This window comes from Ictidomys tridecemlineatus, chromosome 16 (assembly GCF_052094955.1).
Source record: "Ictidomys tridecemlineatus isolate mIctTri1 chromosome 16, mIctTri1.hap1, whole genome shotgun sequence".
Taxonomy (NCBI): Eukaryota; Metazoa; Chordata; class Mammalia; order Rodentia; family Sciuridae; genus Ictidomys; species Ictidomys tridecemlineatus.
In genome coordinates this window covers 40,912,580-40,937,224 of record NC_135492.1, presented here as the reverse complement: position 1 = coordinate 40,937,224, position 24,645 = coordinate 40,912,580, and the positions used below count along the sequence as shown (strand labels likewise).

Below are 24,645 nucleotides of genomic sequence, written 5' to 3'. Positions count from 1 at the left end.
GGTGATAATGCTAAGGACTTGACGTGGGTTCGACGTGCGAATCCGGACATGAAAGCTGCTGGCAAAGGGGGCCGGCCTGAGGCACTGCGGCCGCGCCTCAGCTTCGCGCTTTCCGGGCCCACGTGAGCGGCTCCGCCCCGTCTGGCTTATGACCAATAAGTAAGGCGTTAGGTCGTTCGTAAGGCGTTAGGTCCCGCCTCCACGCCGTTTGACCAAGAGGAGAGCTCCGTCTTGCTCGGAGTTCCGCCCCTTGCTGATTTGAGCAATGGGCGTTCTCCGTTCGGCGCAGGTCCCTCCTCCGCCGCTTGCCGGGCCGCGGGCCGCAGGGCTCCTTCCGGGGGGCGGGCGCCGCGGCGGCCGGAGTGGTCGTAACGCGGGCGGAGGCCGGGCCTGGCTGCAGGACGAGGGCGGGGGGTGAGTGAGCGCCCAGGCGGCGCGGCCGGGCTGGCGTCTCAGCCGCGGCGGCAGGGACGGCTAGACGGCCGGACGGGGTAGGGGGCTGTCCTGAGGCGGCGGGCGGAGGCGCCGCCAGCTCCCAAACGGCGGCGGCGGGCGCCCCTTTCGGCCCGGGGAGGGTCGTCGGGGCCGCTGGAGCAGGGCGGGCTGCGGAGCCGGGTCGGGCCCTGCTCTCCGGCCCGCCCTCAGCGGCAGGGCCTCCCGGCCGCGCGCCCGGCCCGAGGGCTGCGGTTCCGGCCGCCATGTGTGGACCTTAAAGCGTCTGTGGAAGCGCTTTGACATCTGTGAAGGGCTTTGTGTAGCAAACTAAATTGAAGCGCTTAGCAGTCCCGGAAGCGCTTTGAGGTCTGCGAAGTAGCGTGGTGCAAACAGAAGCGCTTGGTGATTACGGAAGCACGTTGTGGGTTTAGAAGCCAACCGAAGCCTTTAGTGAATCTCTAATCGTTGGGACTTCTCCGAAGCGCTTTGGCATCTCTGAAACCTTGAGAACTGTGATGGGCAGTGGAAAGAAGAGGGAAAGGTCAGTGAGGCCACCCGGTGGCCTTGACCTTCTTTCTTTCTGGCTTTCCTTACCCAGGGGGTCGGGTGGCGGGAGGGCTGGTGTTGGAATCCAGGCCCCCTTTTGCCTTGCAGGTGCCCATGGCGTCGGAGAGGCGCAAGGTCAAGTACCACTGGAGCAGCACTTCGGAAGGCTGTCCCAGCAAGCGCAGCTGCCTCCGGGAGCCCAGTGATGTGGCCCCCTCCAGCCGGTCAGCTCACAGCTCTGCGTCGCGTTCACGAGGGGGCAGTAGCTCCAAGCGCCTGAAAGCATACAAGGAGGACGATGTGGCTTGCTCGCCGAGGTTATCCAGGAGCTCAACTCGACGCAGAAATTCCTCCTCCTCCTCCTCTTCCCATTCCTCGGGCCCAGGTGTGGGCGGGGCCGCCTCCAAAGGCTGCCTGATTCGGAGCGCTCGCGCGTTCCTTTCGTCGAAGGGAACCTCTATGCGTCCTGCCAACCCCTCCCTAGAAGAAATGGCTTCTCTGGAGGAGGAAGCCTGCAGCCTTAAGGTAGGTAGCTGCAGTCGGCGAAGCTTCTTCCACGTGGCTTGAGAGGTTTGGGATGGGAACTTTGGTGGGAGGAGACTCAAAAGGATCTTGTCCTTCAAGGTCTCTGGGGGTCTTCCCTACTCCACCCAAATGCGGAAGACTAAGCAGTCTGCCAGGGGTGGCCTGAAGCTCGGTAAAGAGGTACTCTTCAAACTTGGTAGCCTTATGGAACTATTTGGAAAGCTTTAAAATACTTGTGCTTGCTTCCCACACCAGAGAGGAGAGATTCTACTGGGCCGAGGTGTAGTGTGGGCTTCCACATTTTTTTACCTGCTCCCTAGGTAATTGTAAGTGTGCAGCCTGGCTGGAGAATCACTGCAGTAGAAGGTGAATTGCATGCTCAAGCGACAGATGAATCTGTTTTAGTTGGTCATTTTAAGGAATGTTTCCTTAGTATCGAGCTACTCTGAAGCGCAGAGCCAAGGAATTTGGTTGTTGGTGTGGCTTTGCACCAAAGTCATGGTTTCCAGCATTTTGGGGTTTTGTTTGGAAGTGGTTTTTAAGTTGTTGTTTTTTCTCTTTGGGGAGAGGAAGCCAAGTCTAGTTCCCTATTGGAAACGCACAGAGGGTTTCACATGTGCTTGAGGCCCACTGGGGAGTGCTTGAATCAGATTTGAGGAGATATTTATTGAAGGCCTAGTTTGTGTGGTGCAGTGTCACAGGTGTGTGTGATTCTCCTGTAACAAAGACCAGTCTCCAGTTTGCATTGTAAGTTTTGGAGCTTCAGGCCTGAAAAAGTGAGGGGGGACTGTATGTGGGAAAAGTATGTTTATCTTCGGGGAGCCCTTTGCCTAAGTGCCAGATTTTATCTGAACTAAGCACGTGGATTTTTTTTTTTTTAATTCATCAGTTAATGAGCTGAAAAGCTGTCTGGCATAAGAACATGGAATATGATTCAAATGTAAATCACGTAAATATGGGGGCTTTACTCATACAACTTGTCATTAATCCCTCCGAGTGGAATTGGACATATTATCCAAATAATTAGTCGATTATAATTAGCTTCACTGACAAACCTCAAGTCAGGTGGAGGAATTTAAGCTTGTCAGGCAGGAATTTATTTTACTTAGTTTCAGGTGTGCTGCATCCCAGACTGAGGCTGTGCTGATTGGGGTTTAAGACTAGAGGGTGTGGCCAGAGGTGGAAGTGCACACCTGTAATCCCAACAACTCAGGAGGCAGAGGCAGGAGGATTGCAAGTTTAAGGCCAACAGTCAGAAATTTAGTGAGACTTGGTCTCAAAAACTAGAAGGGACTTGGAACTAGAGTGCTTCTGGTTCAATTTCTAGTGGGCAGGGGAGTTTAGGGTGTGGCCCTTGATCTGGATGGGTCTAATCCTGGGGTGAATCCACATTTTTCTCATCAAAGTCAAAGGAGTTTTAGCCCTACAGGATACACCTGTAATCCTAGAGACTCTGGACAGTGAGGCAAGTTCGAGGCCAGCCTGGGCAACTTGGACCTTGTCTCAAAATAAAAAGGGAGGGATGTAGCTCAGTTGGGAGAGTGCTATGGATTGAAACACATTGCTGCCAAAAAAAAAAAAAAAAAGTGAAGGACTCTTGATGGCAGAACCCAGTTTAATAGTTTCAGTAAGCACCTGAGAGTAACTGTGTGCCAGGTGCTACTGGATCCCTTAACTCTGATCACATTGTAGTGGGAGGATTGGAGGTCACATGACTGTCCCACAGTGTGGTATATTGGAGCAGAGAGCCTAGGATGGATGCTGGAGAGCTAGGCAGGGCAGATTACTGCATGATTTTAGTAGCTAAGGGATTTGGATTTTATTGTAAGCAAATTTGGATTGTATTCTAAGCCATTAAAGAGTTCCTATAGGGTTCTGTGCAGAGGAAAGGCAAATTGGCATTGTAGAAAGATTGTCATGCTGAGGGAAGATAACAATCTGATTGTCCATTTCTAGCCCTGCTAAGGTCTCCCTAGAGCTGTATTTATGTCTCTGGTACTTTTCTCCTCCATCCACGCCTTTCACCTTGCACTACAGTCCTATGAGAACTTTTTTGACTGTTAAATCCTAATGTTTCTGAGCAGGCACACCTAAGGGGCACTGACAGAAAAAGCATACCCTTCCAAGGTCACCTTGCCCACCTGTTCTCCTGTGTCTGTTCTGTAAACTTTGAGGGATACATATTTGGCTTTGTGTGCCCCACAACCTTCAGCACAGTTGTGTGTGTCAGGATATGAACATTCAGAAGGGAAGATGTTTGAATATTTTTAGTGGTGCTGGGCATTGAACCCACAGCCTCATGACTGATAGGCAGGTGCTCTACTGGCACTGAGCCACACCCTAGCCCCTGGGCATTTCAAAGTCATTAGAGATTCCTGATGGCCAACCTCACTTTGATCCTTCGTTGACTCCAGGGCAACTGAGAAACTTTCTCAAATTCTAATGTTTATAATCCCTCACTTAAAGAAAAAAATATTGCTTGGCATATTTATGGGGTAAATGTAATATTTCAGTGCATGTACACAATACAAAATGATCAGATTGGGGTAAATGACATCCAGTGCCACAAATACTTATCATTTCTTTGGGTTGGAAGCATTTAGAATCTATGATCTGGAGGTGTGGCTCAGTGGTTGAGTGCTTGCTTCTACTTGGGCTCAATTCTTAGCACTGGCAAAAAAGAAAGTAAAAAAGAATTGTAGATTTTACATATTGAATTTAAGTTTATCAGTCATAGAATGTAAAATAAATATGCGTTAGTGATAGAGCACATACTCAATATGTGCAAGGTCCTGGATAGTAAAAATCCATTTTACTAGCTGTTTGGAAATATACAGTTGTTGTCAGGGCCTTTCTTGTGCCCTGATGATAGGGAATTTGGATAAAGGTGGAATATGATGCTCAGAAGTTTGGGATTTATTCTATAGACAAATGCAGTGCCTTGGAAGGGTTATAAGCAGAGGCAGGACATTGCGGGATTTGCTGGAGAAGAGATAGGAGGGAGCAGGAAGGGAGTCAGTTAGGAAGCGTGGAAATTGTTCTAGGCCACAAGGGCTGGAGTTCTTGCCTTCACAGATGCTCAGACCACGTGGTGCTGCCAGGGGAAAAATCGGGAATTGTTCCTTTTTAAGCCAAGTGATCTCTTTTCCACTTTCTGCCTAGAGTCTGCCTCATCCTAACTTTTATAGGTTTCTTTCACTTGTTGAACTTGCCTAGTGACCTTCATTTGGTTCTTGTTGTCTCCTGCCTCTGCAGCCTTTGTTAGTGTTTCTCACTCTCATAGTTTCTCTACTTTTCTCGCTTGGTTCCAGGGTGTTAGGAGAACTTGAGTTTGAGTCCTGTTTCTGCCACCCATAAGCCATGTGGCAGTTTCCCTCTCTATAAAAGGGGGATGACAGCTGCAGTAGTTCTATTCATTATAAATCCATATGAAAATGTAAGGTATGTTGGCATATTTCTAATTTTTCTTTCTCCTTTAACTACAGTCTTGATCTTTATAGCTGGAATTGGCCAACAGCTGTTGCTTGGATTGAAGGTAGCCTGCTAGGTCCTTAAAATTTTGGAAGACTCCTTTTAAAAATTTGACTCTGGGATGAGGTGTAGATCAGTGATAGAGAGCTTGACTGGTATGCAGGAGGCCCCGTTCCCATCCCCTACAACACTATAAACACACAATTATAACTCTGGAATGGGGGTGTGGCTCATAGTAGAGTGTGTGCTTAGATGTGGAAGCCCTGGGTTCAGTCCTCAGCACCACAAAAACCACCGAACTTAAGATCTAGGTAATGTCTCCCTCCCCCACTCTCTCTTTATCATATACATAAAATAATGCATATATATGTATGCATTTATTTGCAGGGGTCAGGGAAATGGAATCCATGACCTTGCATGTGCTAAGCAGGTGCTCTACCACCCAGCTGCATCTCTCGTTTTATTTTTCTGCTTAGCATTTGTCACTCTCACATAGGTTTCACCAGTTTGTCTTGCCAATCCTCTGGTTTTTCTTTCCCTCACCAACTGGAATATAAGCTCCAGGAAGCAGGTGATTTTGTGTCTTTTATTGAATGTTAAACTCCAGATCTAGAACAGTGCCTTCTGGCAATAATTAGTGCTGAGTACTTGCTGAATGTCTGAGGAGTACATTAAGAGATTCCTGGTTTTGCTTGGAAAAACCAGAATCCATAACTCTGGGTGGGTTCTCCCAAATGTTGGCTTGAGGTGAAGAGCAACTATCCTTCAGTAGGTCCCTTCCATGTTGCCTTGCACCTGGCCTGTGGGGAAGAAGAGGGCAGAAATGGAGAAGCAGCTGAAGGCAGGACAGGGCTTTAAAGGACGAGTCTCAACACAAAATGGGACTAGCGCAAGGGTGTAGCATGAAGTGGAAATGTGACATGCCAGTGAATGTCTAAGAGGCTGTGATGGGCCAAGGGTGCAAAGGTGCCAGGGAGCTGGTGATAATAAGAGACACAGGTACTGTAGAAGCGAACTTGGTAGTTAGCTGTACAGCAGGCCCAGAGGTCATCAAGTTTATTTTTTTTTGTACTGGGGATTGAACTCGGGGGCACTCAACTACTGAGCCACTCCCAGCCCTATTTTGTATTTTATTTAGAGAGAGACTCTCACGGAGTTGCTTAGTGCCTCGCTTTTGTTGAGGCTCGCTTTGAACTTGATATCCTCTGTCTCAGCCTCTTGAGCTGCTGGGATTACAGGTGTGCGCCACCGAATAGCACCCGGGTTTTGCGCATGCTACATAATTGTTCTATCACTGAGCAACGGCCCCGGCCCGCTTCTTCGCATTTATTATACTATTGGCATCAGAGCAGTCTCATGATTTTTCTTTTTTTGGTGGTGGTGTGGCTGGAGCCCATGGCCTTGTGCATGCCAAGGGTGCACTCTACTACTGAGCCATACCCCAGCTTACAAGCTCATGTTTAAAAAAGCCATGGTATTTTGTAGTGTCTGCTTATTGATGGACATCCCTTGGAGTAAATTCCACTTTTCTGTTGTGGAGGAGTGTTTGCTTTTGAGAGGAATTTAATGAGTTAGAACCAAAAATTATAGGGGTTGTAAAATACATTGGGATAAAGGTAAGTCCAGGTCATAGCTAGGGAGATTTGGAGTTGTATGCTTTTGGAATGATTCTTTGTGGGAGGAGATTTTTATGGCTAAGCCATGTCCTCAGCCCTTTTTATATTTTGTTTAGAGACGGCGTCTTGCAAAGTTGCTTAGGGCCTTGCTGAGTTGCTGAGGCTGGCTTTGAACTCATGATCCTCCCCTTGCATCAGCTTCCCGGGCTGCTGGGATTACAGGTGTGCGCCATCACACCTTTTTATGGAGTGTTCTTAATGCCAGGCTGGTATTAGACTGGATCTGAGTTTTACAGGAAATTAAAATTGCAGATAGCCTAGTTTTTTCTTTCTTTTTTTCATTGGTACTGGGGATGGGTCCCAGGGGTGCTTTACCACTAAGCTACATCCCCAGCTTTTGTTATTTATTTTGAGGCAGGATCTTGTGAAGTTTGAGACTGACTTTGAATTTGCGATCCTCCTGCCTCAGCCTCCTTGGAGTTTTTGGGATTACAGGCATGCACCACCATCGCCAGGCCAGTGTAGCTTTCCCTATGGACTCCTGGAGTGAGTGGGGCCTGAGAGGCTGAGACTTCACTTAAGTCTCTAAGGACATGGGCAGGGAGGGTCTTGGGAGAGTGGTCCTGTTTCCAACACCAAGATTTTGGTTTCTAACACCAAGGAAGGGTGATGCAGGGCTTTAAGAAGGCTTTGGTGTGGTGGGAAAGCTCATTGAGGACTCCAAAGGCTGGAGTCTGAGAAGTTGGAGTTCCTTGGTACTGCCTTCTGGAAGCTCACCAGGTCCTTAGGTTTCCTTAGCTCTTAGGTGTGGGACTGTGCTGGCTGGGGATCCTGTGAGCTGCTGTTTGGTGTCTGTTGTGAAGTATGTGCTGGTCGTGGGCTTCCAGGAGCTTGTTCCTTCCAGTGGCTGCAGTAAGAGGGGATCATCTGATGAGCTAAGGAGGTGTGGACAATTAGAATAGCTGCCCTGCAGTTCAGTCTCTTCCACAGCAGCACCTCGTCAGTGGGTGGGACAAAACCACCCTCCGGAGAGGAAAGTGACCTGTCTTACCAATGCTCACTTTCCATTTGACTAGTGGAACCACTGCTGATGTCCCATTTGCTAAGTGCTTCGTGTTTGAAATTCTTTTGGGACCACCTTTTCTAAGTCTTTGTGGTTTCTTTTCCCCCACCAGGTTGATTCCAAAGATAGTTCTCGTAACTCCATGAACTCTGAATTTGCAGCTGAAGCTGAGGGTCAGAATGATGGGATGGAAGAAACAAACAAGGTCCAGAAAAGGAAGAGGAATAGGGTTGGGGACCAGGGCTCCGCAGTGATCTACTTGAAGGCTCTACAGGGCATTCTGGGGAAGTCCATGCCCAGAAGGAAAGAAGCTGCCACCCCAAGGGTGAAGCCAAGCCCAGGAGTGCGTCCCAGCCGTGCCGAAGGACCAGCCGGAAGTGTCACGGTCTCTCCTCCTCAGAAAGAAAAAGAGTCGCCTCCAGAGGTCAAAGTGGAGGAGGAACCTCCTGACACGAGCAGCTTCTGTGACAGAAGGGTGATTGTGGACCCTCAGGAGAAGCCAGTTGAGGAGCCACTTGGTGACCGAAGGACAGTCATTGACAAGCCCTCTCCCCCGCTAGAATTTTTGGATGACTCTGACACTCATTTAGAAATCCAAAAAGTAAGTGTAGATAAAGCATGTACCAAGCATCTGGGTTTGAAGATCTCTTAGATTTTAAATGAATGTTTTCTAGTTTGCTGCATGATATTTTTTATCTGTCTATTGTGGTTCTGGGGATCAATCCAGGCCTCATCACCCTACCTTAGCTACGTCTCTAGCCCTCTAAATGTTATTATTAACTAAAAGCAGAACTTTACTTAACCAGGACTCCAGGAAGCTAGGTGGTGATTATCTTCCAACATTCCTTTTTTTTTTTTTAATTGTAGTTGGACATAGTAGCTTTATTCAATTTATTTTTTTATGTGGTGCTAAGGATTGAACCCAGGGCCTCACCCGTGCTAGGCGAGCACTCTACCGCAGCCCACATTCTTTTTTTTTTTTTAAATATTTTGTTATAGATGAATGTAGTACCTTTATTTTTAGGTGGTGCTGAGGACTGAACCCAGTGCCTTACACATGCTAGACATGTGCTATACTACTGAGTCACGTCTCTAGCCCCCAAGATTCCTTTCAGAATTAATAATAAACCTCAATTTATTGTCCCCCCATCCTGCCCCATTTACGTGTTAGAATATGGGTTTGATTGCTGTAGCAAAGCCCAAATGGAAGTGGCTTTAATTGTAGAGGTTGGGCTTGAGCGATGACTCCTCAGCATCGTGGATCCTGCTGCCATCCCTCCATAGTCTTTTGGTGTGAGATGGCTACTCTGAGAGGGCTCGGAGTTTATGACATGAATACTCGGCCAGTAGGAAGAGGAAAAGAGTAATGCGCTTCATCCCTTTTTTTAAATTTTGGTACTGGAGTTTGAACTCGGGGATGCTTTCCCTCTGGGCCACATTCCTAGTAATTTTTATATTTTATTGAGAGAAAGTGTCTCCCTAAGTTGCTGAGGCTGGCTTTGAACTCATAATATCCTGCCTGAGCCTCATAAGCCACTGAGATTACAAGCGTGTGCTACTGTGCCTGGCCATTTCCTCCCTCTTAAGAGCTTATCTCCAGCCAGGTGCCAGTGACTCAGGAGGCTAAGACAGGAAGATCACAAGTTTGAGGCCAGCCTCAGCAATTTGGCAAGGTCCTAAGCAACTTAGTGAGACTGTCTCAAAATCAAAATAAAAAAGGTTGGGAATATGGCTCTGGCTCAGTGCTGAAGTACCTCTGGATTCAATCCTGATATCCCCTCATAAAAAAAAAAAGTTATGTGTCACATCTGCCCAGACCTATTGAGAAGAGCTGGAAATCTGGCTAACACCTAGTGCAAGGAAGGCTAAAAAATGATCTTCATTGGGGCAGACTTGCATCCACATCAGTTTCTGTGGCTATAATAGAAGGGAAGGATGATAACTGGAGGGAAGCTAGTGATTTTTAATATAGCTTTTGTGGTGGGGGAAGGGGCTATTCCTCTGTTGTCCCCATTTCTGCCCATTCTTTTTTTTTTGTAAAAAAAAAAAAATATATATATATATTTAAAAATATATATATATATATTTTTTTAGTTATAGATGGATACAGTACCTTTATTTTAATGTGGTGCTGAGGATTGAACCCAGTCCCTCAAATGTGCTAGGCAAGTGCTCAGCCACTGCACTACAACTTTAGCCCCAATTTCTGCCCATTCGTCACTGTTGCTCCTCGGTGGCAACCTATTTCAGTCAGCTTTCTTGCTGCTGTGACCAAAAGGCCGAATGAGAACAATTAGAGAAGGAAAAGTTTATTTGGCTCATGGTTTTAGAGGTGTCAGTCCACAGATGGCCAATTCCATTGCTCTGGTCTGGAGGTGAGGTAGCACATCATAGTGGAAGAGTGTGGTGGAGGAAGGGAGCTCAGGACATGGCAGCCAGGAAGCAGACAGCCCCACTCACCAGGGACAAAATAAATACCATAGGCATGCCCCTGTGACCCACCTCCTCCAGCCACACTCCACCTGCCTGCAGTCACCACCCAGTTAATCCCTGTTGGGGTTAATTCACTGATAGTTCTCCTAACCCAGTCATTTTACCTCTGAACTTTCTTGTATTGTCTCACACCTAAGCTTTTGGGGATGTCTCGTATCTGAACCATAACAGCCCTTATCGGCTCTTCCAGCTCTGTGTTTTTGAGTTGCCTCATATTTCTAAATAATATTGTGCTGTTACTGATTTTTCAGTTTTAGAAATCTGTGGATGTCCCCCACAGGGCCATGAGAATTTAGTTTTCTGCTTCCTTTAATAGCACCCACACTGCAGCCCCTCTCCATGGCATCATTTCTGTGCTTGTTTTTGGCAGTATTCGGATTGAACCCAGGGTGCTTTACCATTGAGCTACATTTATCCCCAGACCTTTTTTGTGTGTTATCTTGAGGCAGGGTCTTGCTGGCTTTCCCAGGTTGGCCTCTAACTTTCAATTCTCCTGCCTCAGCCTGCTGATGGGTGGGGTTACAGGTGAGCACCTCTGTGCCTAGCACAGTTTCTGTCTTCTGTTGTGATGTCTATCTGCCAGGAGAGTCTGGAGCCCCAATATGGCTGTTGGGAGTTCTGGGAGTCAGGCTGAGGGCAATGCATGGGTTTCGCTGTGTAGCAGGTATGTGTTGTTCCTGACTGTTTCATAGTCATCTTTCCCAAGCATGAACCTTCTCTTCTGTTGAATGGAGAAAAGGCACACTCATTTGCCTGGGGAGGAGCAGGTAGCTGGGGGATCTCCATCTCTACTTCATTTTGAAGGTCTGATACCTTCTTCATCTTCTTGGAGTCCTGTAGTCTATTTCTGGATTTTCTCCCTGTGTTCTTAGGTTTTGGTCATCTGTGATCTGCTAAGCCAGTAACCATTCATGTGTCTATCTAGCATCCAATTTTTATTTAGTTGCTGTTTACTCTTTATGCTTTCTCCATATAGCTTTATTAAGCCTTTTCTTTTTTCTTTTTTTTTTTTTTAAGAGAATTTTAATATTTTTTAGTTTTCGGCGGACACAACATCTTTCTTTGTATGTGGTGCTGGGGATCGAACCCGTGCCGCACGCATGCCAGGGGAGTGCACTACCGCTTGAGCCACATCCCCAGCCTTTTATTAAGCCTTTTCAAATGCATTTCCTGTGATTTTTAGAAGGGTTTTTGGGTGGGAAGGACAAAAACCACACGTGCTACATATAATTGGAAATCCCACATGAAGGTTTTATAAGCTAATTTCCCCACTAAATGTACATGGTGGCTGTGTTTTCTGTCGTGTAGATTTTTGTCTTGTTTGGTTGCCTACAAACCTAATCATATGGATGAAAATTTCAGTTATATCCACACTCCTGTATTTGTTTGACGGGGTGCTTGGGTTGTCTCCCTTGGGTATAGGGTGGATTAACACATGCATGAATGTTGGGATAGCATCAAAGCATTTGGGTCCAGATCCTGGCCCTGCTGCCTGAATTGTGATACTGAGAAAATCACTCACCCTTCTTGGGCCCTGGTTTCTTCCTCTGTCAAAAGGGATAGTTCTTCAAATGTGATCACAGTTAAAAATAATACAGGGGGGACTGGGGATGTGGCTCAAGCAGTAGTGCGCTCGCTTGGCATGCGTGCGGCCCGGGTTCAATCCTCAGCACCACATACAAGCAAAGATTACTTGATTATGTAAGTCCTGCAGGGATTTAGATGATGACATGGTAAGTTTGTGATATATATTTCTAGTTAGATGTGTGGTTTTTTGGGGGGGAAGGGGCTCTCAACCACTGAGCCACATCCCAGTCTCATTTTTGTGTTTAGAGACAGAATCTTACTGAGTTGATTAGCACCTCGCCATTGCTGAAGCTGGCTTTGAACTTGTGATCTTCCTGCCTTAGTCTCCCGAGCTGCTGGGATGACAGGTGTGCACCACAGCACCTGGCAAGACGTGTGTTTTTTGAAATCACTTTTCCCTCTGATTCTGCTGTTTCCCTACTTTTACATTTCCTTAAACAGCTTCATCAAACCTTTTCACATGTCTTTGACGTGTGTCTTTGTCACTAGAGTTACTTTTTGAATTACTTAATGTGATTTTTGTATACTTCCCTGAGAGAATGAGAGATTCTGACTCAGAAGGTCATTGATGAGACCTGGAAATCTTTCTTTGTTTTAAACAAATCCTGAGCCCTGGTTTTGGAAGTTTGGAAGTTTGGAGTACAGCCAGAAGACACCATCTGTCCTTCCATCTGAATTGGAATTTTATTCTTCATTTATTTTATGGGATGAAACCTAGGGCTTTGTGCATGCTAGGCAAACCCTTTATCACTGAGCCACACCCTGTCTCTTTTTTGACAGAGGGTCTCACTATGTTGTCCAGGCTGGCCTTAAATTCCTGGGCTCAAGCAATCCTCTCTCTGCCTCCTGAATAGCTGGGACCACAGTCATGTGCCACCATACCCAGATGCAATTTTTCCTTTTTCACTTTTAAGTTGGTATGTTATGAACATAACAGTAGGGTTTGTTATATATTCTTACATGCTGACAGTGTAACAGTCTAATTTGGCCAATGTCATTTTCCAGTATTTCCCCCTTTCTCTCCCCACCTTCCCCCTTGGAATTTGATTTTATTAACTCTTACATTTTTAAACCTTTTCTTGGAAAATTTAAAACATTTATGAAATACAGCTACACATCCACTGCTCATCTGCAGCAGAACTCCCTCTAGTCCTGCTAGTCCTGCATTGCTGTATCCCTTTTCTCTCCACGAAGTATTTTAAGGCAAATCCTCTCTCTCATATCTTTTCATCCATAAATATTTTGGTATGCATCTCTAAAAGGTAAAGGATCTATCTATATATATATATAAAAACAAACCCAAAGCATCCTCATAGGTTTATCATACAGAAACACAAACACACACTCTCTCCCCCCCTCCCCCCTCTCTCTCCCCCCGCCCCCCTCTCTCCCCCCCTTGAATGATCAGTTACCCAGTCAGTGATTAAATATCCCATTTTATTTGAAACAGGATCCAAATAAGAGCCATATGTAGCAATTTCTAAATATGGCAAGAATCTTAGTCTCTAGATTCTTCCTTCTCCCTGTTCCGATTTGTTTGTTGTAAACAACAGGGTCATTTGCCAGGCAGTTTCCTGTAGCTGAGATTTTGCTGATGAGATGTAGCATTTTTAGAATCTGCATATGGTCCTGTTCCTGGAAATTTTACTTCGTATTGTAGCTATTCCCATCACATTGCAGGCACACTGATTTTTCCTTCTTCCTGGAGTTGTTCTGAGATTATTACAACAGCACCTCCAGCTGGTTTTTAGGTTCGTTCTCTCTGTCTGTCTGTCTCTCTCTCTCTGTGTCTGTCTCTCTCTCTGTCTCTGTCTCTCTGTCTCTGTCTCTCTCTCTCAGGGACTGAACCCAGAGCCGTGTGTGTATGCTGAGCAAGTACTCCACCACTGAGCTACACCCCGAGCCTGTGGTTCAAAAACAGAAGGAATTTAGTGAAAAGGAGCTTTCTAACACTATCTTGTTTTCCTCTGAGAATATAACTCCAGCCCATGGCTTATTCTTAATATACAAGAAGATTTCTAAGATATTAAATTATTTTATAACTAGTACAATCAATTTAAGAGTGGCAAGATATGCCTCTATAGATGTATCTACAAAAGAGCTGGATTCCAATTATGCTAATTATGTGAGCCCATAGAAAAGAGAGACTTAACTCCTAGTTGTACATATGCTGAAGTAGAGGGACAATTCCTGTGATTGTGCCAGTGTCTCTTACTGGAACATTCAGGAAAAGCAAAATAATACTCCAAAATTTGTTAAGCTCAGGCAAGATTGCAGTGTTTCATTATCTAGGTTGATGGAAATTTTTCATTATAAGCAACCTAGTCTTCAAAGGATTGTTTTCCCTTATAGATTAATTTTTAAATATGTATTTTTCTGAGTTATAGGTGGACACAATACCTTTATTATATATTTTTTTATCTAATTATTTTCATTTTTTTAATTGGTTGTTCACAACATTACAAAGCTCTTGAGCTTTATTATATTTTTATATGGTGCTGAGGGTTGAACCCAGTGTCTCACGCATGCCAGATAAGCGCTCTACCACTGAGTCACAGCCCCAGCCCTTTAGATTAATTTTTAAAACTTTTTTTTAGTTTGCTTTTTATTTTGGTGGTGCTTGGAACCAGGGCCTTATACATGCTACCACTGAGCTATACCCCAGCTCGTTTTGTTTTGTTTTATTTTGAGACAGGGTCTTACTAAACTGTCTAGGCTGGCCTGGGATTTGTGATCTTTTATTTTTTTTAAAATGCTGAGGATTGCATCCAGGGCTTCTTGAATGCTAATAAGCATGTGCTTTACTACAGAGCTAAACCCCCAGCCTATCTTCCATTTTAGAAAAGATTCTACTTTTAAGATTTCTGTTCCTCAAGAAAGCAGTAGCAGAAATATAACTGGCAAGTTTAAAATGGGAAATTTATAATTCATTAATTTTTGTTGCCAATATTTATTTTTGGAGTATAGATAAAGATATGAAGAATTAGTATAGACAATAGAAACTTGTTTTTCTGTTTTAAGTCAGTTTATCTGAAATGCTGTTTTAGTAGTGATTTATTATTTTTTACCAGAGTGCTGGATATTGAATCCAGGGGTGCTGTAATACTGAGCTACATTCCATGCCCTTTTTATTTTTTGTTTTGAGACACTGTCTTGCTGAGGCTGGCCTTGAACTTGTGATTCTCCTGCCTCAGCCTCCTGGGTAGCTTGGATTACAGGTCTGTGTCATTGTGCACAGCTCAATTTATTTTAACGTGTTATATTTACTTACAGAAACACTAAAGAAAAGGTCTCCTGGTCAAGCTAGCTGATGCTGGGAATGTAGATGGCTTTATTAACAAGAAACTGTGAGACTGAAGTAAAGTATTTTTTGCATAAGTTTTTATCTGTTTGCTTTAGTACATTTCTCTAGGCCTTGTCTACATCAAAATTATTGGAGAATTAAACATAGACTCCTTTGCCCTCTCTGGACCTACTGAATCACAGTATCTCAGGGTGGAGTTTTTAAGAATCTGTTTTTAGGATGCTCCTCTGGGCTGGTCAGATAGCTCAGTGGCAGAGCACTTGCCTAGCATGCATGATGAGTTCCATCCCCAGCAATGCCAACAAGAAATAAGATTCTCTTTTGTTGGTGGGGGTGTGAAGCTGAGCTCTGGAACCACTGCACCATTTATTCTACAGTGTAGTTCTGTGGATATTTATGGGCATTTCCTGTTTGCCCTGCCCTCTTCTGGGCATATCATCTGACCTTGCAGAGCCTGTGTTCTATTAGGGCTAAATTGATTTAATGCAAGATTTGGTTGTTTAGGTAACTGTCACTGGTTAGTGGCTTCAATAGAGTTTTATTTTGCTTTCAATTTTGTGGGTCAGGAATTAAGAAAAGTCTGGATTGGGCAGGTCTCGCCTGGCGGCGGGTGTCTTTCTCATGTTGCGGGGGCTGCAGTCCTCTGGCTCACCTAGGCTTGTCAGCCAGGTTGTGGGCCACCTACTGACACCTACGTAGCAGGCTTTTTGGCAGAGTGTCTTAGTTCTGTATCAATTCTCCCCAGTGCTGGCTTCACGGAGGAGCAAGGTGGGATCCCCATGAAGGTACACTACTTCTCTTTTGCATTCTAGTGGTTGCAAGTGAGTCACTAGTAACCCAAGGGGAGAGTTACAGATCCTGTTTCCCAGTGAGGTGTAGTGTCAGATAGCTGGAGGGTACATCTTAGTTCCAATGGTTGTGGTTTTGCGTCTTGAAGGTATTGGAGCTATTTTTCGGCATCACTACTTTCTCACTTTTCTGGAGAGCACTGTTCCCAAGAGGGATCATTAGAATAAGGACACAGGTGAAGCATCTCCTTCAGGGTGGCATTATGACACCATGATCATGGGTTTATTCCCTGAGCCTTCTGTGCGTCACAGCTGCCGCCTGGCCCACTTCTGAAAGTTGTAAGCTGAGGAGCCATCGCAAGGCCTCCAGTGTGGCCTGAGAAAGGAGCCAGAGTTGGTGTTCTTCTGGTGCCTGTGTGTATCAGTCTGCTTGCTGCTGCTAATAACACAGGGTCACAGCCTGAGTAAGTTATAAAGAGGGTTATTTTAGCTCAGTCTTCTGGTTTGGATCTTGAGATTAAGAGGCCATGTCTGGTGATGGCCTTGCTGGTAGAGACTGAGGTAGGGCGGGCATCACCCCCACGTGGTGAGAGACAGGGAGCCCGTGTCTTCCAGTCTCTTCCTTCTCATGAAGCTACCATTCGTCCATCTTGGGGGCTCCACCCATCTAATTAGGTGAGGAGCTCACCTGATTCCAGCCAGTTAGAGTGGCTGCCCATGTACCCCCAGCATTGACAGAGTTCTGTTCCCACGGGACAGTTGACCCATTGGTGTTTCTTTTCTTTTCTGCAGCATCAGGAGAGGGAGGTGGTGATTGAGCACCCCTCTTCAGGAAGCGACTGGTCTGATGTGGATGAGGTCTCCACGGTCAGATTCTCTCAGGAGGAGCCCATTTCGCTGAAGTACTCCGCAGTTCCAGAGCCTTCTTCCTTCCCCACTGATTATGTCATGTACCCCCCTCATTTGTACAGTAGTCCTTGGCGTGACTATGCCAGTTACTGGGCCAACAGTCTCAAGACTCCTGGCCATCCCTCTGTGGGCAGCAGCCAGGACACGGTGCAGGCTGGGACAAGCAGCCACGGCCTCCTAAGTGATTATCCCCCCACCTCCACAGTGAGCTCCCAGAGCACCTCCAGAGACCTGGAGGCCACGAATGAAGGCAGATCCCAGAATTCCCGTTCCCTGCGTTTCTCCAGAAGCTCCGTAGAAGAAGTGAAGGAGAAAAGAACATTCCGAGAGGAGTCTCCACCTCGTCCCTGTGGTGGTCAGGCATCTGGCTCTCTGCCACGGAGCCACTGGGAGTCCAGCCTGGAGGAGGGCTTCATAGACACCCACTGCCACTTGGATATGCTGTACTCCAAGTTGTCTTTCAAGGGGACCTTTACAAAGTTCAGAAAGATTTATAGCAGCTCCTTCCCCAAGGAATTTCAGGGTTGCATCTCTGACTTCTGTGACCCTCGGACACTGACGGACTGCCTGTGGGAGGAGCTGCTGAAGGAGGACCTAGTCTGGGGGGCCTTTGGCTGTCACCCCCATTTTGCACGTTACTATAGTGAAAGTCAAGAGAGAAATTTGTTGCAGGCCTTGAGGCACCCCAAGGCTGTGGCCTTTGGGGAAATGGGCTTGGATTACTCTTACAAGTGTACTACACCCGTCCCAGAGCAGCACAAGGTAACCAGGCTGTCGGTGGTCACTTGTTATGTTTATGTCTTTATCCCTTTAGCTATTGAGACCTAACAGTGAGGTTTCTCTATTTATAGAACTAACGAATTTATAATTCCTGTCCAGATCTGTGGATGTCATTTGTCAAATACTTTACAAGCCATTTCTTATCTTTCAGCCCTTTTTGAGTCTCTTGTTTTGTGGAAGTGGGGATGGAATCTAGGCACCGAGCTGTGCCCCAGCTCACCAGCATGCTTGGGGACCAGGGAGGAGAGGTGTCTTCCGACTTCTCATGGCTAACAGCAGCATGAACCTTTCCTTCTTGGGAAGTAGCCAACTTTGGGTTTTGTTTTTGTTTTTGTTTTTTAAAATTAAATATGTTCATTGCAGGATATTTGAAAAGTGCCAAAAAATTATGTGTAAAGATCATTCTCATTCACCCTAAGATTTTGACTTGCATCTGGTCATTCTTTTCCGCCCAGTACTTTTTGAGCATGGCGTTGTGAGGGTGAGACTCCTTGCAGTATTTCAGTGGAAGTTTCTGATTGGGGAGGAGAAAGACTCTTTTTGTCCCACCTGGTGCCCCAGGTGGAGTTTGTAGCTGGACAGTGTCACTCTCCTGGGATTGTATAGAGGCTTGCTGGGTTGGTCTGGATCCCAGTAGGCTCCAGGACTGGAGTGGAAGGTCCCCCTGTGCAGAATTTGGCTCACCTGCTTCTCCTTCAGTGCTGTCACATCTGGCTCAAAGTGTAATTTATTAGCCAGAATTGAAGACACAAACAGCTAAGGTTGAACACAGGGGAAAATAGATTTTTAGGAAAATGAAACAAATGTTTAATATTCTGCTTTCACAACTGGTGTTTATGGTGCAGGGTGGGGATGATATGGAAAGAGCAGCAGTTCAAGCAGAAACACAGGAGTATTATACTGAATAGTATAGCTGATGCTCAGTGGATGCTAACTTGGTGCCAGGAAATGTGATAAGTATTACACAGTACCTTTTTTTTTTAATTATAAGGATCAGCAAGTGTGGTGGTGTGTTCCTGTGATCCCAGTAAGTAGGAAGCTGAGGCAGGAAGATCACAAGTTCAAGGCCAGCCTCAGCAATTGAGCCAGACCCTGTCTCAAAAAATAAAAAGGACTTGGGGTGAAGCTCAGTGGTAGAGCACCCTAGGTTCAATCCCAGAACCAAAAAAACAATAGCAATAAAACAAACAATTCCTATTATCTAATATTTTCTGGAAGGAGTAGGGGGAGAGAGGAATGCTAAAGAATTGGAGATAAAATGGGTAGTTAAGCTGTTAACCAGAGCTAACTACTACTTTTTCCTTGTGTTGTATTCCCACACTTAGCTATCTAAACCTTCAAAGGTAGATCCCAGACAGTTAATGTCTAACTTGTAAGTTGCACACATCAGACAATAGAATTCTTTGGTTCAAAAGCCAGAATGGAGCTTCCTTCCCCTCCCTGATGCACCTGCCTCCATTTGTGCTGGATTGGAATTAATTGTGGAGGTAGCTAGTGTGCAAGCAGTGCCTGAGGCTTCCCCCAGGAGAGATGGGTTAGCTCTCCATCCCTGGAAATAATGGCTCAGTTGGGAAGCAAGAGTTCATGCAGGCCATGGAAGTAATTACGCTGGGTAAATAATTTACCTGCCTTTCATTCACTCTTCTTTGTCATCTGATGAGAACAAATGCTTGTAAAATAGCTCCAGCCACAAGTTCCTGTATGCTAGAGAAAGCTTCCTCCATCTTTAATGTATTTGGATTTTTTTTTTTTTTTTGGTACTGGGGATTGAACCCAGGGGCTCTTTACCGCTAATCTATATCCCCAGCCCACCCCCCTTTTTAAAAATTTTTTTAGGTATAGGTGAACACAATATTTTTATGTAGTGCTGAGGATCGAATCCAGTGCCTCACGCATGCTAGGTGAGCGCTCTACTTCTGAGCCACAACCTCAGTCCTTTTTATTTTGAGACAGGGTCTCACCAAGTTGCTGAGGCTGGCCTCAAACTTGTGATCCTCTTGCCTCTGCCTTTTGAGTTGCTGGGATTATAGGCGTTTACCACTATACTGGGCAAAATTTGAATATTTCAAGAAACATTACACATTTAATGTTATTTCCCTTGGAAAGTTGCAAGGGATAGTGGTGGCTTGCCTTAAAATACCTATCAAAAATCAAGGAAATGTGTATTACATAGAATGTGCTTTTTTTTTTGTACTGGGGATGGAACCCAGGGAAGCTTAACCACTGAGCTGCATTCCCAGCCCTTTTAATATTTTATTTAGAGATGAAGCCTCACTAAGTTGCTGGCTTTGACTTCATGATCCTCCTGCCTGAACCTCCTGAGCTGCTGAGAGTACAGGTGTGTGTCACTGTATCTGGCACGTATATATGCTTTTTAAAAAAAGGAAATTACAAAGGGAATAGTGCTGAGAACCACAGCCGAGTCAGGATGGCACCAGAAGGAGTGGTTAAGAGGTGATGCCAGTGAGCCATTAAGATGATGATAATTAAGTTATAATTGCTGTGACTGGATGATGCTGGATTGGGACAGGTTGTATATGGACCCCTGCTGTCCGGCAATAGGGTGACTCCAGGAATAAGGTGGTTCCTGCTGCCTCGGGTTCTCCCTCCGGAGAGTTCCTGGAAAGTGTGCGTGGAGTGCTGGTGGAGTTGGTGGAGTGCTGGTGGAGTTCAGGCAATAAAGGAGTTCCTGTTTGAACCTACAAGTGCCTTGAGGCGGCTGGGTTATTTTGTGTCCAGCCAGACTGTGGTAGAATAGTTTTGAATTTCTTTCTAGTTTTAAAAGTTTTGCCATTTCATTTAACTATACCTTGAAAAATATGCTTTTTGATAGCTATGCAATGTTCCACTGCAAGGTTATAGTTTTTTAGAGGCATCAAGTAGAAGGTGGAATTGGAGTATTTTGAAACCTGCCTCTGAGGGTTCAGGGAGGGGAAGATGAACAGGCAGCAAATGTGTCTGGGCCACACCTGTAGTTGCTACCTGCTCTTTAAAACCCCTACTGAGCTTTCTAAAATTCTGGTGTCTGTGGTCATTTTCCTTTAGTTGAAAACACAGGTCAAACTAAGGGTGCATCAGAGTTAGTATTGGCTAGTGTCACTATTGTAGGAAGAGGTGGCATGAGAAATAGACTTGTAAATGTCATTTTCTGGTCGCTATCACTTGACTCTTGTTACCAAAAATGTCTTCGTATTCACTGCTAAAAATGCAAACATGAATTATATTCTACAGTTGAAAAAACTGCTCATGGATGCATTAGGTTTCAGATGTGATGATTTGCTCATAATTAATACTTGTGTTCTTAATCAACCTGGTCTTGTTACAGGACAGAACATTACATTGTCAACAACATGTGCATTTTACTAGCAAGGATTTAAAAGTGGCTAGAGTTAAAAAGAATGGAGTGGCTGGGCAAGATGACGCATACCTGTAATCCCAGGGGCTCAGGAGGCTGAGACAGGAGGATTGCCGAGTTCAAAGTCGGCCTCAGGCACTAAGCAACTCAGTGAGACCCTGTCTCTAAGTAAAATACAAGACTGGTGATGTGGCTCAGTGGTTGAGTGCCCCTGAGTTGAATTCCCAGTCCCCCCCCCGCCCCCCCAAAAAAGAATGGGAGTGGCTGTGTAGGTATTGACCTAGAAGGGTATCCAGCTTGGGTCAAGCACAGGAGGCAAGCTGTAGTAAATAGTGTTTATTTTTTTGAGAACCACCAGGCATTATGCTGGAGGGCACATGGGTGTACAGCCCTTTTGCATAGGGAAAGGTTTGAAAGTTGGTACCTTCTTGGTAGTAGAGGTGGGCACAGCCATGTGCAGGACTTTAACTTTGCCCTTTAGGTTCTCCATCCCTGTCTCTATATCCTAAGTAAGCCTTGTGAGCAGTGACTGGGCACCTGCTTCCCTGTTGGTACTCTGGCACTACAGCTTCTGGCTGCCTGTCACTTGCCTTCCCCACCTGCTGGGCTCCTGCAGCGCCTCCTGTAGGAGCTTGTGTATACTGCAGGTGCTTGGAGCACTCCCTAGCTCTATAGAAAAAACCCAGTATGTGTCTGATTGTCACTCTATTATATCATTTGAAAATAGAGAATTGGGGGCCACAGGGGTTCAAGAAGCAGTGGGCTCTGAAGTGCTACTAAGCGGCTGGTGTTTGTCCCTTTGTCTCCTCCTAGGTATTTGAGAGACAGCTGCAGCTGGCCGTGTCTCTAAAGAAGCCCTTGGTCATTCACTGTCGAGAAGCTGATGAAGATTTGTTGGACATCATGAAAAAATTTGTACCTTCTGACTACAAGATCCATAGGTCAGGAGGCTGCTGCTTCAGCGGGACATGAGGCTCTTCCCTGTCTGGGACATTAGTTGGAAAGAGGAGAGCTCAATGAGGAACACAGTGGTCGTGTGTCTTTTCTTTCTTTTTGAGGCCCCTTTGGGATCTGAACCCATATTTTGTCTTATTCAGCATGTTTTCTGAGGAGTCAAGTATTAAGTTGAACCATGTGAAGTTTCTGAGGATTGAGAAACTTGCTTGTTTTTTGCTCACAGTGACTTCATTTGGCCTTTGGTTTGGGCTAATACCCAGAAACTGCCAGTGGGCAGAAAGGGGATTTCAGTTCTCAGAAACAAGGACCACTGACCCTAGGAGAGGCTGTGGTGGGGTCCAGCACATGGCACTCTGGGGCACCAGAAAAGATACTACTTTCCTGTATTGAATTTGAAAACTCCTCCCCCCACAGTTAGCATTAAAGTCCCAGGGTGTGTTTTATCTGAATGGCATCTTTAAGTTCTTCAGCTCAGTTTGGTAAGCTGCCTTGAACTCCTACCACCTGTGTGTACCAGTGGTGGCCTGGCTCAGGGATGCCCCAGGGGAGCTGCCCAGGTATACCTGGGTCACTTTGGGCTTTTGTATGTTGAGAGTGGACTGAGATGGGCTGTGCACAGTTGGGCCTTTATTTTGCCATGGATGGGATGGTCAGGAGGTGACGCCTGAGCTGTTTTTTTTTTTTTTTTTGTACTTGGGATTCATCCAGGGGTACTTAACCACTGAACCACTTCCCCAGCACTTTTCTTTAATTTTATTCTGAGGCACAGTCTGGCTGAGTTGCTTAGAGTTTTGCTTAGTTGCTGAGGTTGGCTTTGAACCTAGGATCCTACTGCCTCTGAGCTTAATGATGGGCAAGAAGGGAGTCCAGAGCCTAGAAGAGGCCTTCTCAAAGCAGAAGAGCAGGTGGGAATTTCAGGCCTCTGCTGCGTTTTGGGTGCCTAAGGAGACAGAGCAGGTGGCGCACCCCAGAAGAGGGACATAGGCCCTCGGATCTTATGAACTGGTTGGATTTTCATTGCCTCTTTTTGGGCTGACTTTAAGGGAATGTGAGTGGTGGTAGGCACACCAGGGCTAATTCAGCCCAACGGGGTATTGCTGGAGGAAGCCCTGAATTTTTACGTATGTTGCACTAGGAGCATTAAACAGCTGTACGTTTAGAGAAGAAAATTCACCTATGGCCCATTCTCCAGTGTGTTCATAGTTCAACAGTAGGCCTCACTGTTACGTACTTGGGAGGACTGGTTTTAATTCTTTAGGTTCCTTTGTGCTGCTGCTGTGTGTTCACAGTGGTGGTTTTAAGTGGGTGTATCGTGTTGTGCAGTAGGAGAGGGGCTCGTGAGCACCGCTCCCCCAGTGGCAGCTTGGGTCTGGTGGTGTTGGAACCCCCTCTTGTGTGTGTACTTACTGTGGTATTCTTCCCTTGGATGCAGCCTCTCCATTTCTGGGACTCCTAAAGGGGGTGACCAGCTTTAGGGTTGCTGCCAAGGGCACTAGGGGCAAGCCCTGACCTAGAGCTCTCCCCACAGGCATTGTTTCACCGGCAGCTATCCGGTCATTGAGCCCCTGTTGAAGTACTTCCCCAACATGTCAGTGGGCTTCACGGCAGTCCTGACCTACTCCTCCGCCTGGGAGGCCCGGGACGCTCTGAAACAGATTCCACTGGAGAGAATCATTGTGGAAACGGATGCCCCTTACTTCCTGCCTCGCCAGGTAGGGGTGTTTTCAGGCTGAGTCGAGGCACTGAAGAGAGAGGGTGGGGAGGGTGGTGGTCGTCCATTAGGGTTGGCAGGGCCAGAGCCCCAGTGACTTCCAGGCCCCACCCTGGGCTGTGTAGATGTTTCCTTGTTGCTCTGCAGAACCGAAAGTCAAGGGGGCTGAGAAGCTGAAGGGTAACCGCTCTCTTCCAGGCAGTGCAAAGCCCTACCCTGTAGAGGGCAGTCCACGGAAGCGTGGGACCCTGCTCACCCAGAGCCCCCCTGACTAGGACTCTCCCTGCACCTGCAGGTAAAGGGGTCTCTGCAGGGCAGCCCCGAAGAGGTCCTTGCTGGGGAAGGGACGGGAGGGAGTCCTGTGTTCCGCCTGTGCACAGAAAGCACAGCGATGTTCTGAATGTTTGGTGTCTTCCAGGTTCCCAAGAGCCTTTGCCAATACGCCCATCCGGGCCTGGCCCTGCACACGGTCCGAGAGATTGCCAGGGTCAAAGACGAGCCGCTCTCCCGCACACTGGCCACCTTGCGTGAGAACACCAGCCGCCTCTACAACCTCTGAGCAAGGAGGGTGCCCTCAGGAGTCGCCCAGGAAAGGTCATGAGATTCACATGATGTGCTCTGTAAAAATCAGGAGAAGAAGGTCTTTGGCTGCCTTATCTTAACCTAGACAATGTGAACACGTGAGTTTGATGCCTGACTTGTGCTTAATGAACTTGGCCTGGAACCGTCTTCCTTCTCTCTTCCAGACCCTGCAGGGCGACCAGTGGTCCCTCAGAACATTGGCTGACCTCCAGCCCCACCTGTGTCCTGGGTCAAGGATGTATCTGCGGAGCCCACTGGGACAGAGGGAACCAGGACAGGCTATCTGCTTGCGACCTCGCCTCAAGGCTTCAGCTTCTGGCTGGCGGATGGGTGGCCGCGGAGGGTAGGTGCTGCGGGAACAGCATCTGGGCTCTGCCTGCCAGCCAGGGTGCTCCAGGGCAGTTGGCAAGAGCAGAGTGTGACTGAGGGTCTAGAGTGTGCCAGTTTGGGTCTCTGTTCCCTGCAGCCTGTGTTTTAAGCAGTGTGTGAATAAAGTCGCCTCCTGCTCGCCGCAGCACACGTG

At 46.5% G+C, this 24,645-nt stretch overlaps 1 protein-coding gene across 4 annotated transcripts; it reads left to right on the top strand.

Annotated features, from left to right (window-relative positions):
• The first annotated feature begins 289 nt into the window (after nucleotides 1-289).
• Nucleotides 290-24,425, top strand: Tatdn2 (TatD DNase domain containing 2). 4 transcript variants are annotated; one of them, XR_001230012.4, is made up of 8 exons: nucleotides 292-976; nucleotides 1,090-1,506; nucleotides 7,769-8,257; nucleotides 16,621-17,499; nucleotides 21,686-21,813; nucleotides 23,358-23,541; nucleotides 23,739-23,835; nucleotides 23,959-24,095. XR_001230012.4 is itself a non-coding variant. In XM_005333805.5 (8 exons), the coding sequence occupies exons 2-7, from the start codon at nucleotides 1,096-1,098 to the stop codon at nucleotides 24,097-24,099; spliced, it is 2,232 nt and encodes a 743-aa protein (XP_005333862.2). In that variant the 5' UTR covers nucleotides 294-976; nucleotides 1,090-1,095; the 3' UTR covers nucleotides 24,100-24,134; nucleotides 24,287-24,425. The 4 variants fall into 4 exon arrangements, 2 of the variants coding, with proteins under 2 accessions (XP_040146772.2, XP_005333862.2); XR_002484849.3 differs by lacking the exon at nucleotides 23,739-23,835 and adding an exon at nucleotides 24,287-24,423 and having other exon boundaries at nucleotides 293-976; nucleotides 23,959-24,180; XM_005333805.5 differs by lacking the exon at nucleotides 23,739-23,835 and adding an exon at nucleotides 24,287-24,425 and having other exon boundaries at nucleotides 294-976; nucleotides 23,959-24,134.
• The last annotated feature ends 220 nt before the right edge of the window (nucleotides 24,426-24,645 follow it).

Excerpts from the sequence above, each read along its gene's own strand:
- Tatdn2 (XM_005333805.5), top strand. The coding sequence starts at position 1,096 with ATGGCGTCGGAGAGGCGCAAGGTCAAGTACCACTGGAGCAGCACTTCG. Across the intron at positions 17,500-21,685 it reads CCGTCCCAGAGCAGCACAAG|GTATTTGAGAGACAGCTGCA; the intron begins GTAACCAGGCTG and ends GTCTCCTCCTAG. Across the intron at positions 21,814-23,357 it reads TCTGACTACAAGATCCATAG|GCATTGTTTCACCGGCAGCT; the intron begins GTCAGGAGGCTG and ends CTCTCCCCACAG.